General features: G+C 48.0%; 1 protein-coding gene across 5 annotated transcripts in view; it reads left to right on the top strand.

Annotated features, from left to right (window-relative positions):
• The window catches only part of GKAP1 (G kinase anchoring protein 1), a 46,999-nt gene that overhangs the window by 13,648 nt on the left and 18,855 nt on the right, over positions 1-14,496 (top strand). For all 5 annotated transcript variants that reach the window (XM_059724818.1, XM_006263727.4, XM_006263726.4 and 2 more), the window contains exon 3: positions 4,960-5,103. In XM_059724818.1, coding sequence (XP_059580801.1) covers positions 4,960-5,103 — 144 coding nt within the window. The remainder of the gene's footprint in view (positions 1-4,959; positions 5,104-14,496) is intronic.

Below are 14,496 nucleotides of genomic sequence, written 5' to 3'. Positions count from 1 at the left end.
GAAGATAGTGGGGCATGTGACAGGTTTTTGGGGGTTTTTTTGTATGGAGGTGTACTTGTTAAAACTCCTTTATAGGACTTGTATATTGATAGTCTTTAGGTTTAAGAAATGCCCATTATAGTAAGAGTCAACTTACATGTGAGGGGAGAAAAGGAATCTTTCTCCAGGCACACACATTTTCCCCTTCAGTTCAAAAAGTTACATATCTTGCTATGTGAGTCAAAGAACTTAAGACATTTTTAAATGAAGGGTGCAACATGAACCATTTGGTTTAGATTTAAGGGTATAAAAAACCCCTAACTCAGTCCCTTAATTTCTCTTCCCATGGTCTTCATTTAACATAGAGCCCATACCCTAGATTCATTGGTATAGTTTTAGTTAAGCTTTTTCACAGTAAATTTTTTTTAAGTAGTTATCAAATAAGTTTTTCAAGTTCGGAATATTTTTTTTTGCAATGTTATAGTTTTCTTTTATCCCTCTGTCCTGGTAACTGAAGAAAGAAGCCAGTTTTCATGAAGGACTATTTTTGTCCTGACATAATATTGGTTGTGAACCAATGCAGCAGTTGTCTAAGTTGTCTGAGAGAAGGATAGATGTTTAGCTTGTTTACAAGTCTTGAGAACAGCATGCCAAGGCTTTCTGAAAGTCTTTAGAGTACCTTTTAGGAAGGTATTGTAGAACCAGGTTGTTAGAGCGCAGGTCACAACTATCCTACCCGATGCTAAAGAAAGATCTGGCCTGGCCAGTTCAAAAAGGTTAAATTCTTCAACCATAGGTATTGGGATACAGTTTCCTCAAGTAAAGCAGCAAGCCCTCTATGCAGTCCTCGTTCTTTATTTTACCAGGAAAAAAACCAGAGGTGAGCAATGATCCTTGACTACAGATCATTTCTTTGCCTGACAAATAGGGGCCAAAACCCTTCCTTAACATATGGTGGCTAGAACTAAAAGTGCAAGACTTGGAAGCCTAAAATTGCTGCTTCAGTTATGGCAGTTCCTTATCAGTCTCTTCAGGTGTTTTCTTGAGGCATCTCTTCATCACGAAGTTTCAGGGAGAGAGAGTTAGACCATACATACCATATTTTCTCTCACAGAACACATGCTTCCCCTAAAAAACCGCTGTTGGAAATTGGTGTGCGCGTTATATGCAAGGAACACAGTAAGAGCAGGTTGTGCCACTTACTAACTGCAACAGAAAGTAAAATCTGCAGAGATCCGTAGGGAACAGAATAATGAGTAGGCTCTGCTCCTTAGCTGCTGCTACTCAGTTTCTGCAAGGGAGCAGGCGTGGGGGGGTGGACAACACGTGTCTGTATGTGCTACTAATTGGCATTAATTAATTCCTGGGAGCATGTCTACACATGCTCCCTGTTGGAAGGAGCCCAGTACAGGCTGTTTTGGCCCTGCTCTTCCCCCCCTGCAACAGCTCCCCTGGGTGCTAGCCCGGGGGATGGCAAGGGGCACACGGCTCATCCCAATGCACACAGCACTAGGAGAATTGCCAGCTGCAGCAACAACTATCTCCTGGCCCCTTGCACATCAGGAGGGGACCAGATGTGCACTGGGCTTGGAGACAGCTGTCTCTGCAGCAGGCAGAACTCTCCTGACCACACAGTTGCCAGTGAGTCCCCTACTGGGTGGAACTCCCCTGCCCAGTGGAACCTGTCCTGGGTGTGAGGCAGCTTCCAGCAAGCCTGGGAGGGGAGGGCATGATGGCAGCTACCCTGCTTGATGTGGAGCTGGCTGCTTTGCGAGGTAGGCAGGAAATGGGAAGCCAGCCCGCTCCCACCTGCCCCCCAGTGCAGCCATCTTTGTGCCATGCAGAGGTGCCCTGGGGGGCAGGCAGGGGCTGGGTTTCCAGCTTCCCATTGCCCCCAGGAGTAGCCATCCAGCATTAGGATCCGGGAGGGATGGAGCAGAGAGGTCTCCAGTCCCAGTGCTAATTGGCTCCTGGTTTCCTGGGAGAGCCGGAAACTGAGCAGCAACAGGACCAGGGACAGAGAGTTTGCTTTCTCCTGCTGCCTAGGCTGACTAGGAGCGATGTCTACAGGAGTGAAATTGTGCAGTAACAGGTACTAGCTGTATTTACAAGTACAAGCTAACTGTGCAGTAGCCTAATTTACTGCCCAGTAAATGCCCCGCACATGTAGATAGTGACACCTGTACTGCACAGTAGATTAGTCTGCTGTGCAGTAAAGCATCTCCTGTAGGTGCACCCTGGATGATCTTTTTTCCTTCATTCTGCCTTTCAAAAACAAGGTGTGTATTCCAGAGCATATTTTTGTGTGAGAAGATATGATATTTACAGTCAAATTGAAAAGGCAGGACAACTTATCTAATTTTTACATTTTGACAGTTACTTGTAACAGTACTAGATAAAATTTCAGATGCGTGACTTTTAAAATGGTGTGGTTCCTTTAATGTTGCACAAACAGCTTTACAAGTATTTCCTTACTGATGTTCCTCCCCGTGCTGCTCACTTGAACAAGATAGCATTCACTTTTATATTAGTTAAAACAGGGGTGGGCAAAATACGACCCATGAACCAGATGTGTCATGCAAGGCGCTTTTATTCAGTCCATGGACGCCCACCAATTAATTGTATACTGCCCAACCCTTCCTCCCACAAGGGGGAGAGCAAGGGGCCCACAAATACACCCCTCTTAACATGCCGTATTGTGCCTTGCTCCCACCCTTGTGGGCAGAAGGGCCCAGCCCAGCCAGCAAGCAGCTTCTGGGCACAGCTGCTGCTGCTACTGCTGCTGCAACGGCCGGGGGACCTGCTAAGCTTCCTTGGTGTCCTGCTTGAGCCAGGCACCAGGTAAGGAAGTGGTGGGGGAGGGGGAGCTGCAGCTGTGCGGGTCCAGCGAGTACGGGGCTGGGGCTGGCGGCAGTGTGGAGCTTGCGCACAGTGGGGAGGTGGGAGGGCAGAGCTCAGGTGGGCAGGATGTGGATGTGAGGGATCATGGCAGGGTGTGAGGACTCCCTACATCCTCCCACCCATGGAGCACAGCTCCCACCGGCAGCAGTAGAAACACCAGCAGGTGGTGGGCGCTTGTGCCCAGCACAGGCTCTAGCACCTAGTGGCATGTGGTTCCAGCCAGCACAGCACGCGGGAGTGAGAAATGCAGCCTGGCTGTTCTGCCTCTTTTGCGAGGGCTCCTCATGGCTCATGTGCAGCTTCTGGTACTCGTGCATCCCTGGGGAAGCCCCACATGCTGAAGCCAGCTGCCTTCCCCGCCCCCTGCTGTGCAGATCCTGGGATTTCATCAGAAGTGAAGTGGAGCCACAGCCCCTGCTTCCATGCAGAGTCCCGGGACCTGTACAGAAGGGGGCAAGGCAGCAAACTCCAGCACATGGGGCTTCCCCCAGTGCTGCACAAGTGCCAGGAGCTGCACATGCGTTGCGCTGAGCCCCCGTGATAAAGGTGGGCCAGGCAGGCTGCGTTCCTTCCCCTGCATGTAGCGCTGGCTAGAGCTGCATGCCACCAGGTGGCAGCACTTGCACTGGACACAAGCATCCACTGCCTGCAGGTACTCCTGATGCTGCTGGCGGAGGCTGTCATCAGAGGGTATGGGGGAGTCCCCACACCTCACCACAATTCCTCACACTCCACAAGCCACACACCCACACCCTGTCCCCACAACCCCACCACACATACACACCCACCCAACATACCCTATTGCCTCCACACCCCACCCCCCACACCCTAGCCTACACACATACACACCCCAACCACACCCCTGACACAAATATACAAGTGTAAAACTTTATTTTTGAGTTACTATGCAGTCACTTCTATATACACTACACAAATCATGACAAAATTTTTTGTAATATTAAAAAATATTATAGTAGGTGTTTGACTTTTACTGTATGATTTGGTTTATTTCTGGTTCCAGGATGGCAACCCTTCCATCCCAAAAGGAGTATTTCCGGGGCAGGGGTAGGGGGAAGGACTTCTGTTGGTAAAGGTCAGGGATTAGCCGTGGGGCTTCTGGTCCCAAGATGGCAACCAGGGGGTGGGGCAACTGTCAAGGGGCCCTCAACAGCTCACCAAAACGCCTTAAGCAGCCCTCCAGCTGAAATAATTGCCTGCCCCGAGTTAAAATAATACAAGGATTGTAAACTACACGTTTGGGTCCCAACTTGGTGATGGTGGTTAATGCTTTGAAGTTGGACCTACATTTCTTTGGGTCGGGGGAATGGGTAAGAGGTCAAGTTGTCAGCTTTTTCTGTGGATGCCTGATGTGTCTAGCAGTGCATTAATGACCCTGTAATGCTCTGGAAAGTGCTCTGAAAGCATAACTCTTTCATTCTTCAGATATGTTCTTAGGTTTGTCCCCCTCCCCCCATGTCAGTATAAAATCATATATCATCCATGCCTCAAAAAATGCTCTTTTACTATCCCTCAATGAAATAGCAATTTAAAATTTGGTGCATGACTTCTCTGAGCCACTGCATTTCCCTGACTCTTTATGGACACAAGCCCTCCAGCTCCTCACTACCTGAGCATCGCTTCGTGCTACTGCGCACTTCTGGATCCATGCCGCTACACGCTTTTGGCACTGCTGACCAGCTAGAGTAGTGGCACAGAGCCAGTGCCATGTGGCTGTATGAAGCCACACACTTTCATGCCGTTGCCCAGCAACGTAGAGTTCTGGCCAGTCAGCAGTGCTGGGGTGTGTGGCAGTGCAGAGCCAAGGGCATTCAATTCCTGTAGCCCACCAGAGTACCAGTGCACCAGATGCAGCAGTTCTGCAGACTAAATCCAGCCTGCAGGCCATATGTTTGACATTTCTAGTTTAATAAATTTAACCCAAGGCTTGGGGTAAATTATAGGCACATATAAATGTCTTTGATAGCTCAGTGAGAGTTGTTTCTGTATATTCATTAACATTCTAGTAAATAGCAAAAATGTTGTGATTGTTAATTGTGCTTCTTGCTTTCTGCTTTGCAGCTCAGAAATCTTGCTTTTAAAAAGATTCCTCAGAAATCCTCCCATGGAGGCTGTCTATCTCAGCATGAGCAAACGTTGTACAGTCAAATGCAGAAAGATTCTCAGGAAGAAAATTGGCAAGAGTGGAGACAAAAAGATGAACAGGTATTGCTTGCTACTGTGAATTATTTTACTTTACTCTTTTGTGGAGTAATACAAACTTCACTTATACATATCTGATAAATGGCTGTGGCTGGAAGAATGCAGTTGCTCATCTCTTATTATTTTTGCATAAATAAATCCCCAATGCTACTCAAACTTCATAATTTAGTCTGTTATGTTAAAATGTTTCCCAGTACAGAAAAATCCCAAAAAGCATCTTTACCACCATTCTGAATATGAAAAGTACAGATTTAATTCCATTTCTTCCTTTTAATGCTTTGATATGCCAAGAGTGATCTCTGCTATTTTCAGAAGAGCAAGTTACTTAATGGTCACAGTGCCACCAGGACTGCCTCATCTTTCAGTGTAAGATATTGGTTTATCATATACATGTTTAAAGCGTCTCCTCTGACACCCCTTTGGCTAATATATTTATCAAGAATAATTTCTCTCTAGATCCCAGGTTCACTGACACTAAAAATAGAAGTAAGCTATTGTAATGTTTTGCCACAGCTCCTCTTGGTAGAGCTAGCCAAGGCAGAAGATAGATAAAATAATTGGACCTTTCTTGCCTTGACATAAGACTGTTAAACAAATCATGTAATTTATCTTTTTAAGGGAAGTAATAATTCACTTCCCAGTGATATAAGTAGGAGGAATATTCACAATTAAAATGAACTTTTCTTTGTTAATTGATTTCAGTAGTTCAGTGTTTTAGTTAAATATGGTCAGTAAAAACACATGTGCTTCTCTCATTCCTTTGTACTGGAGCTTTGGCAGTGAGTGGGGAATTGCAGGGGAGCCAGGAAGGGAGGAAGGACTGGCACCAAGACCTGGAGTGAGGCGCCAGGGGGATTAGCAGCTCCCCCTTCACTCAGGGGCTGGGGAGGAGTGCCAAGTGGGACAGGGAAAAGCTGTTGCCCCTTGCCCCCAGGTATGGAATCCATACCCCTCAGCCCCACTGGGGGGGGGGGGGGGGGGGGGGGGGGAGGGAGGGGTGCGCGTGTGTGCGCCTGGAGGGCAGCTGGGAGTGGGGCATACACCCCCCCCCCCCCTCCGGTTCTTGCCCCCAGGGGCAGGGCCTGTATCTGGGTCAGAGCCTGAGGGGACCTGCCTCCTGCCTGGTCCCATGCACATATGCATGCACACACAGACACATGCTTCCTTGCCCCTTCCTTCCTCCCACTGCTGCATGCATAAGCAACATGTCTCCTCCTCCTCCCTCCCCAGCAGCAGTGGGGTGGGCATGGGTTGACAGCACAGCAGGGCTGGTGCGGGGATGGGAGCAGGGGGCTCTTTGAGGGCTGGTAGGCAATGGCAGCAGGCTGCAGGGAGCAAGCAGCTGCCAGGGCAGCATGGTGCAGGGGCAGAGCTGCTGGTGCCTGAGTGCTGCTGCTGCTGCTGCTTCCCTCTGCACTGCTCCCAGCCCAGGGCCTTTATGGGCCCCTGTCCAGCCAGCACTGTTGCAGCACCTATCCTCAGGGCTGCTGCAGGTCTCCTGCTGCCTATGCTCTGTCTTCAGTGCTGCTACGTGCAAACACATGCCACAGGATTGGGAGGGTGGAGGGGAGGGGAAGGTGCCCAAAGCCCAGGACAGAGCAGCACCTACAGCAGAAGCTGTGGGGGCTGGAGGGTGGGCTGAGTCTCTTCCCGACCTGGGGCACTCACCGCACTACACTCCTTAGCCCCCACTGCACTCTATCACTGGTTGCAGTCCTGTGAGCCAGAGCTGCTGTTGCTGCAGCTGGTGCCTTCTGCAGGGTGGAGGGAGAACAGTGGAGAGTGCCAGCTGTGGCCCCTTTTTCACTGTCTGCCCTGAGGTGCATGTGCAACTGCTGCCACCACGGAGCTGAGCCAGGGCTCCAGACCCCAGTGTGCCAGTTGCAGCCTCCTGGCTGCCTGCCCATCCAGCCTGGGCTATGGGCAGTTGCTGCCTGCCATGGAGCCTGAGCTGCTTGCAGCAGGGCTTTCAGCCTCCCCTTCATGTGCTCTGAGCAGCCCGCACTCCATGGCTGGTGGCAGCTGCCCACAGTCCAGGCCAGCTGCAGCATGCTGAGCAAAATGGCCTCACGTGCTACGCTCTCGCACTCATGCCGAGGGTTGCTGACCCCTGATTTAAATGATTCCACCCTTTTGTTGTAGGATAGTGGCAAGCATGTTGTATTCATGTAGAATTGGTAACATCACAGTTTGCTATGGATTATGCCTTGTGAGGTGCCCTAGTATCTGAAGGTCACTATTGACTGGTGACTCATCTTGGTTGTTGTATACCTCTGCTGTGTCCTTGGTGCTTCTAGAAAGTATTGCTTTTGAGCATGTTTCACCCATTCACTCAGGTTAAATCAAGAAATGAGGGGGTATGTCAGAACTCTTTAGCACCTTGTGTACCAGACCCAGAAATGAGTAGGATGGGGTGTGCTTGAGTGCTGGAGTCATGGTGCAGAAAAGTCTGGGAAGCTTTGCACAACATTCAGGGAATAGGTTTGAGTTTGAAACTTTTATTTGAGAATACTATATGACTTTGTTAACAGGTACCTGAACTCTTTTGCCATGTAGATGGATGTATTCAACTTCAGACTCATTGAAGAAGGTTGTTCTGTAGCTTTTCCTTGAGCAGGAAGAATTCAGAACGCTGTGCTGGCAGATGGTCAACCACTAAGTGAAAACAGCATTTGGAGCCTAGATTAGTGAGGGTTGTTTAATGCTTTTGAGGTTGGCAATGTGATTCTTGCAGTGTCAGGTTCTCAGGTTGTTCTTTTGACAAATGATGCCCAGGAAAAAGCCAACCTATTAAATGGGTACTTTGCGTCAGTCTTTCATCAGCCCCACGGGACGCCCATGCCCGCTACAGGGCCAGGAAGTCTGGGTGAGGGTGATCCCCTGCCCTCCATTAATGCTGACTTTCTGAAGAAACATCTTGAGAAGCTGGATACCTTCAAGTCAGCCGGCCCTGACAATCTTCACCCCAGGGAACTCAAGGAGCTGGCGAGCATCGTAGCCCAGCCTCTAGCACGGATCTTTGAAAACTCTTGGCGCTCTGGTGTAGTGCCCGAAGACTGGAAGAAGGCCAACGTGGTGCCTATCTTCAAGAAAGGGAGGAAAGTGGATCCGGCTAACTATAGGCCCATCAGCCTAACTTCTATCCCGGGGAAGATCTTAGAAAAGTTTATTAAAGAGGCCATCCTTAATGGACTAGCCGACGTCAACATCTTAAGGGATAGCCAGCACGGGTTTGTTGCGGGTAGGTCTTACTTGACCAATCTCATTTCCTTCTACGACCAGGTGACCTATCACCTGGACAAGGGAGAAGAGATTGATGTCATATATCTTGACTTCAAAAAAGCCTTTGCTCTGGTGTGCCATGATCGCCTCTTGGAGAAACTGGCCAATTGTCGCCTTGGGTCCCCCACGATCCACTGGCTGGAAAATTGGCTCCGGGGTCGGACCCAGAGGGTAGTAATTGATGGAAGTCACTCATCGTGGTGTCCTGTGACCAGTGGGGTCCCCCAAGGCTCTGTCCTTGGACCCATACTGTTCAATATCTTCATTAATGATGTGGACACTGGAGTCAGAAGCGGACTGGCCAAGTTCACCGATGACACCAAACTTTGGGGCAAAGCATCCACACCAGAAGACAGGCAGGTGATCCAGGCTGACCTGGACAGGCTCAGCAAGTGGGCGGACGAGAATCTGATGGTGTTCAACACCGATAAATGCAAGGTTCTCCACCTTGGGGGGAAAAAAAACCCGCAGCATCCTTATAGGCTCAGCAGTGCTATGTTGGCTAGCACTATGGAAGAAAGAGACTTGGGGGTCATCATTGACCACAAGATGAACATGAGCCTGCAATGCGATGCTGCGGCTAGTAAAGCGACCAAAACGCTGGCTTGCATCCATAGATGCTTCTCAAGCAAATCCTGGGACGTCATTCTCCCCCTGTACTCGGCCTTAGTGAGGCCGCAGCTGGAGTACTGTGTCCAGTTTTGGGCTCCACAATTCAAAAAGGATGTGGAGAAGCTTGAGAGAGTCCAGAGAAAGGCCACGCACGTGATCAAAGGTCAGGGAAGCAGACCCTATGATGACAGGCTGAGAGCCCTGGGGCTCTTTAGCCTGGAAAAGCGCAGGCTCAGGGGTGATCTGATGGCCACCTACAAGTTTATCAGGGGTGACCACCAGTATCTGGGGGAACGTTTGTTCACCAGAGCGCCCCAAGGGATGACGAGGTCGAATGGTCACAAACTACTTCAAGATCATTTCAGGCTGGACATAAGGAAGAAATTCTTTACTGTCCGAGCCCCCAAGGTCTGGAACAGCCTGCCACCAGAGCTGGTTCAAGCACCTTCATTGAACACCTTCAAGATGAAACTAGATGCTTATCTTGCTGGGATCCTCTGACCCCAGCTGACTTCCTGCCCTTTGGGCAGGGGGCTGGACTCGATGATCTTCCGAGGTCCCTTCCAGCCCTAATATCTATGAAATCTATGAAATACCTTCTGTGCTTTTTGATGAGATGTATTTTGATTGTCTAGCATCTAGTTGTCTAGCACACTAGCACTAGTGTATTAGTGACCCTGCAGTATTTTAGAGAGTTTAACGAAACTTAAGCTGTAGAACAATTTTTTTTTTTCTGGTTAGGCTCATTTTTTCCTCTTTCCAATAGGTAGGAAGAATTCAACATTTGTATCTTAAATGTCTGCTCTATTAAATATTAATTATAAAAGAGGATAAACACAGCACTCTGTAAGTAGTTATTGGACATCCTTATGGTTAGATCATCCTTAACTTAGCTGTCATACACTTGATTCTTGGTTTATTTTAACCCATAGAATATGTAGGGCACATAACTTGTGTAGAAGTTATCTTGTGTTTTCCTTTCACTTTTAAAAAGTCACTTTGTAACTGATATTGCTCTGACGTATACTATTCCTAACATTGTAGTCATGTGAAGACAATTTTTACTAATTGATGATATAGAATAGCTCAACTAAATTGGAGGTCATTGCAGTTTATGAGATCCGAAGTGTGGACTGTTTGTAGTAGAGCTTTGAGCATGCTGTAAATGTAAACAATCTTCTAGACAGGGGAGGGGTGGGGTTGGCAGTGTTTTCTGGTAGGTGGGGCTGGGGTCCAGAATAACCCATCTCAGACTCAGGATGGGTAGACACTAGGACCTGGTCACCTCAGCTGATTCTCTCTTCCAGTGGGCTGCAGTACAGTGTAGATACAGCTCCTTCACTGAAGCCCCAGGCACCCAACCCTGGCTTAGTATAGGGAGAGCTCCCCCTCTACAGGTCCTGAGTATCTGGCTTGGGCATAGCACAAACAGAGCCTCTGCAGGCTGGGTCCAAAGTCTTTGCAGGCTGTAGGTTGCTAGCCCTGTTCTAGGTTCTTAGCAGATCAGTGTTATGAAGGAACACAGTTATAATGATGTGTTTTGGTTAAAGTTAACTGGTGAAATTGTTAATGGTCTTAAAATTGTTCTCATTAGCTACAGAGGTATTACGCATAAAATAAAGCAGTTAACTTCTCTGCTACCCCAAGCAGGTTGGCACAGCTTGTTTTTTAAAGCTTTTGGGCTTGAAGTGAAATTCTAATTACACCTAAAAGCAATAGTCAGTGGGGCTTAGACTCCAGAGTGACTAAAACACATTGGAAACTTTCCTGAGAAACCTTGGTTCCCCTTTAAATGAAAACTTAATTCAGGAACTGGTGGGTCTCCAGGAAAGTGTTGGCACTGTGTCACTATCTTAATTTGATTCCTGAAGATGCATTTGAGTATTGCTGTAATTTGGGTGGGTATTCTTAACAAGTGTTGACATACTTTGTATTCTCTGTATGATATATTTTATCAAACAACTTTCTATGTTTAAAATTATTGATTGCTTTTGGGTTTTTTTTTCTTTCCCCCTTACTCAGTTTTAGTGGTTGCCAGTAATGCCTGCCAGTGCTTTAATGCAGGGCTATTCAACTTCTAAGCTTCCAGGAGCCACGTGCCACAGGAGCTGCATGAGTTGTGTGAGCTGCACCAGGTGCACCAAGTAGACACTTTCCCCACACCCACTGCTACACTGGGCATGATTCCCCCCTCCTTCCCAACACTACACACCTACGTGGGAGCTCCCACAGAATGGGTACAATTCTTGCCTGTCTCTCCCTCCCTCCCCCCACCCAGTTGTGGCCACATTTTCACCATTGGCTCCCACCCACCAATCTTTCATCTATGTTATGATGATCACTTTGGAGTGATCATAGTAATGTACTTGCACAAGTTCTGTTATTGATTAATTATTCTTATGGCATATTTCCAATATACAACTCTTAATAGATTTACCAGACTTTAAGGCTTAGATCCCATAAAGAACTTAGGCTCTTAAAAGATAGATGCTGGAATTCCTGAGTCTTAGACATTTGGCTCCCAGATTGAAATTCAGAATCTTGTGCTAGATGCCTTGTTCCCCTTACAAAAACTTGGGGAGAGTACAGGTATGTTTGCAGTGCTCAATATAGCACTCTGTAAAGATGCTTTGGGTTAGTTGTGAAACTTCTTTCTAGTGTGCTGAAATTTATTTGGCACCAGGCAGTGCCACGCAGAGAGAAACCCTGCACTAGTTCTGGAACCAGAAGCAAAAAGTCACACTAATATAGTGTTGCGCTCCAGACTAACCAGTCCTGCTGAGAAGGCTTTACTGTCTTTAGGTCCAGAGCTATCATTTGCATGTCTTGTACCCTGTATACATACCCTTAGGTGCCCCAGAATGGGACCCAAAACAGCCAGCATGTGAGCAAGGTCAGAATCCAAGACTCCTGCCTTCTACAAGAGTGTCTTAACCCCCAAGCTCTCATGTTGCTGGCCCAACGATGTTTTGAATATTTGTTGAATGCTGGCATGGAAGGATGGAGAGTACCCTCCCCTACTACAAGCCTAGCCTCCTAGCTAGTGGCTAGGGAACTCTCTCAGAACTGGGAATTGTACTTTTGAACTCTTTCTGGTTCAGAGAGGCATTGAATTCAACTCTCTTGCTTCCTGAGCCACTAGACCACTCCTAGCCATTAGATTACAGTATAAAAAATGGACAAAGAACAGCGAAGACTCCCTATGCCTGAAGAAGAGTGCTTGTGCCCGAAAGCTTGCAAATAACGTTTTTCCAACTACTCAGTTGGTCTAATAAAAGATATCACATTTACCCAGGAGTTTGCCTGCCACTATAAAAAATGAACATTCTTCTGCAACTGCCGTCAATGTTCCCCCTAAGGTTTAGCGATCCGTGAGCAATCTTAGCTGGGAGTGCATGGGTATCTGTGTGCCTGCCCCTCCCCCCTCCTGCAGCAATCTGGCCGGGTTGGGGCTGGTGGTGAGCAGCCGGACGCGAAGCTGGTGGGGGGTGTGGATTGGCACCCCCTTGCTACTGCACTGGGTGTTTTTCACCCCCCCCCCCCCATGGCCCCCAACCACCCCCCAGTCAGTATGCCACTGCATGCACAGCACTGAAGTTATTGCGCAGCATGATTTATTTACTTGGCCACGCATGAGCGCAGCTTAGAGAGAGCACTGACTGCTATGGCTGCAAACAGTGGAAGCTGATCCTGTTGGCAAGTATTAAGATGTTCAGAGCAAGCATATGAGATTTGTTTACTTAGAGTAGTTAAACCTTCCTGACTGCATTTAGGCAGGCACTAGATCTCAAACTGTACAGACTGGGCTAATTCAATGCATGCAGAGAAGAGAACTCAAGGCACTTAGGAAGACAAGAGTTCAGGTGCTTCAGGAATTACTCAGCAGTTGAGTGGGGGCTTTTGGGTTGCTATTTCAGGCTTAGGCACTTCGGTTCTGCCTAGTTCCTGATTTTGGCACCTGGGTGCTTTACATATCCTGGTTTTAAGGCTCTTAAAAATGTTGGTGACACAAACTGCAAAAGACTTGTCACCACTTCAGGGGCCACTAGAATAATTGTTATGGTTTATTCTGAATTTTCATAATCAAGTTGCAGTAACACTGTAGCCCCAATAAATATTTAAGTTCCATTTTGCTAAATTTTATACAAATACTGTGGCAACAGTCCTTGTCCTGAGAAGTTTACAGTATTTAAGTTCATATGTATAATATTAATAAGTCTTTGTAAGTGTTGCCTATTGTAATTTTCATGTTTTCCTTCCTCCTCTTTTCTCATTGCTTTTGCATACTGTTTTCCAGGGCAGTAGGGGTGACATGCTTTTTGCAAACGTCATAGAATTAATAGAAAGTTAGGATTGAAAGGGACCTCAGGAAGCTTATCTAGTCCAACTCTCTGCTCAAAGCAGGACCATCCCTAACTAGATCATTCCAGCCAGGGCTTTGTTGAGCTGGGCCTTAAAAACCTCCAGGTATGAGGATTGCACCACCTCTGTAGCTAACTTGTTTCAGTGCTTCACCATTCCCCTCACAAGAGAGTTTTACTAATATCCTATCTAAATTTCCCTTACTGCAACTTGAGACCACTGCTGCTTGTTCCGTCATCTGCTGCTGCTGAGAACAGTCCATCTCCATCCTCTTTCAAACTCTCCTTCAGGTAACTGAAGGCTGCTGTCAAATCCCCCCTCAGTCTTTTCTTCTCCAGACTAAATAAACCCCATTCCCTCAGCCTCTCTTCACAACTCACGTGCCCCATCCCCCTAAACATTTTTGTTGCCTTCCACTAGACTCTTTCCAACTTGTCCACATCCTTTCTGTAGTGGGAGGCACTAGCACTGGACACAGTGCAAAATAGGGGGGGAATAATCACTTCCCTTGATCTGCTGGCAAAGCTCCTACTCATACAGCCCAGTATGCTGTTGGCCATCTTGGCAACAGGGGCACACTGTTGACTCATATCCACATGGATGATTGGTGCCACCTTAAGTCGGGGGGGGGGGGGGATGTTCCCCCTCCAGCAACCAGTCAGCGACCAGGGGTGTGGGAGGGGTTCCCCTGCAGCCAATCTTGCCAACTGGGAAGCAGCTGCAGTGCTGCCAGAAGTGGCCATGGCACTTCATCCAGCGCTCACAGGGAGGGCACCAGTGCTCCCATGTGCTCTTCCCCTGCCCGCCCCCCCGCCCATCGCCTGAGCAGAGAGCTTGGCCTGTCGGAATGCACCAGTGCTCTCAGGGGGTGCATGTGTGCCCCCATGCACCCTCTGCGTTGCCACTATATATCCATCTTATTGTCTACTGTAACCCCCAGGTCCTTTTTCTGCAGAACTGCTGCTTAGCCAATTAGTCCCAAGCCTGTAACGGTGCATGGGATTATTCTGTCCTAAATGCAGGACTGTGCTTTTCTTTGTTGGACCTCATGAGATTTCTTTTGGCCCAATCCTCCAATTTGTCTATGTCTCTCTGAATTCTAATCCTACCCTACAGTGTATCTTCTACTCCCCCCAGGTT

The sequence above is a fragment of the Alligator mississippiensis genome, chromosome 3, assembly GCF_030867095.1.
Source record: "Alligator mississippiensis isolate rAllMis1 chromosome 3, rAllMis1, whole genome shotgun sequence".
Taxonomy (NCBI): domain Eukaryota; kingdom Metazoa; phylum Chordata; order Crocodylia; family Alligatoridae; genus Alligator; species Alligator mississippiensis.
This window is presented reverse-complemented; position numbering and strand designations above follow the sequence as displayed.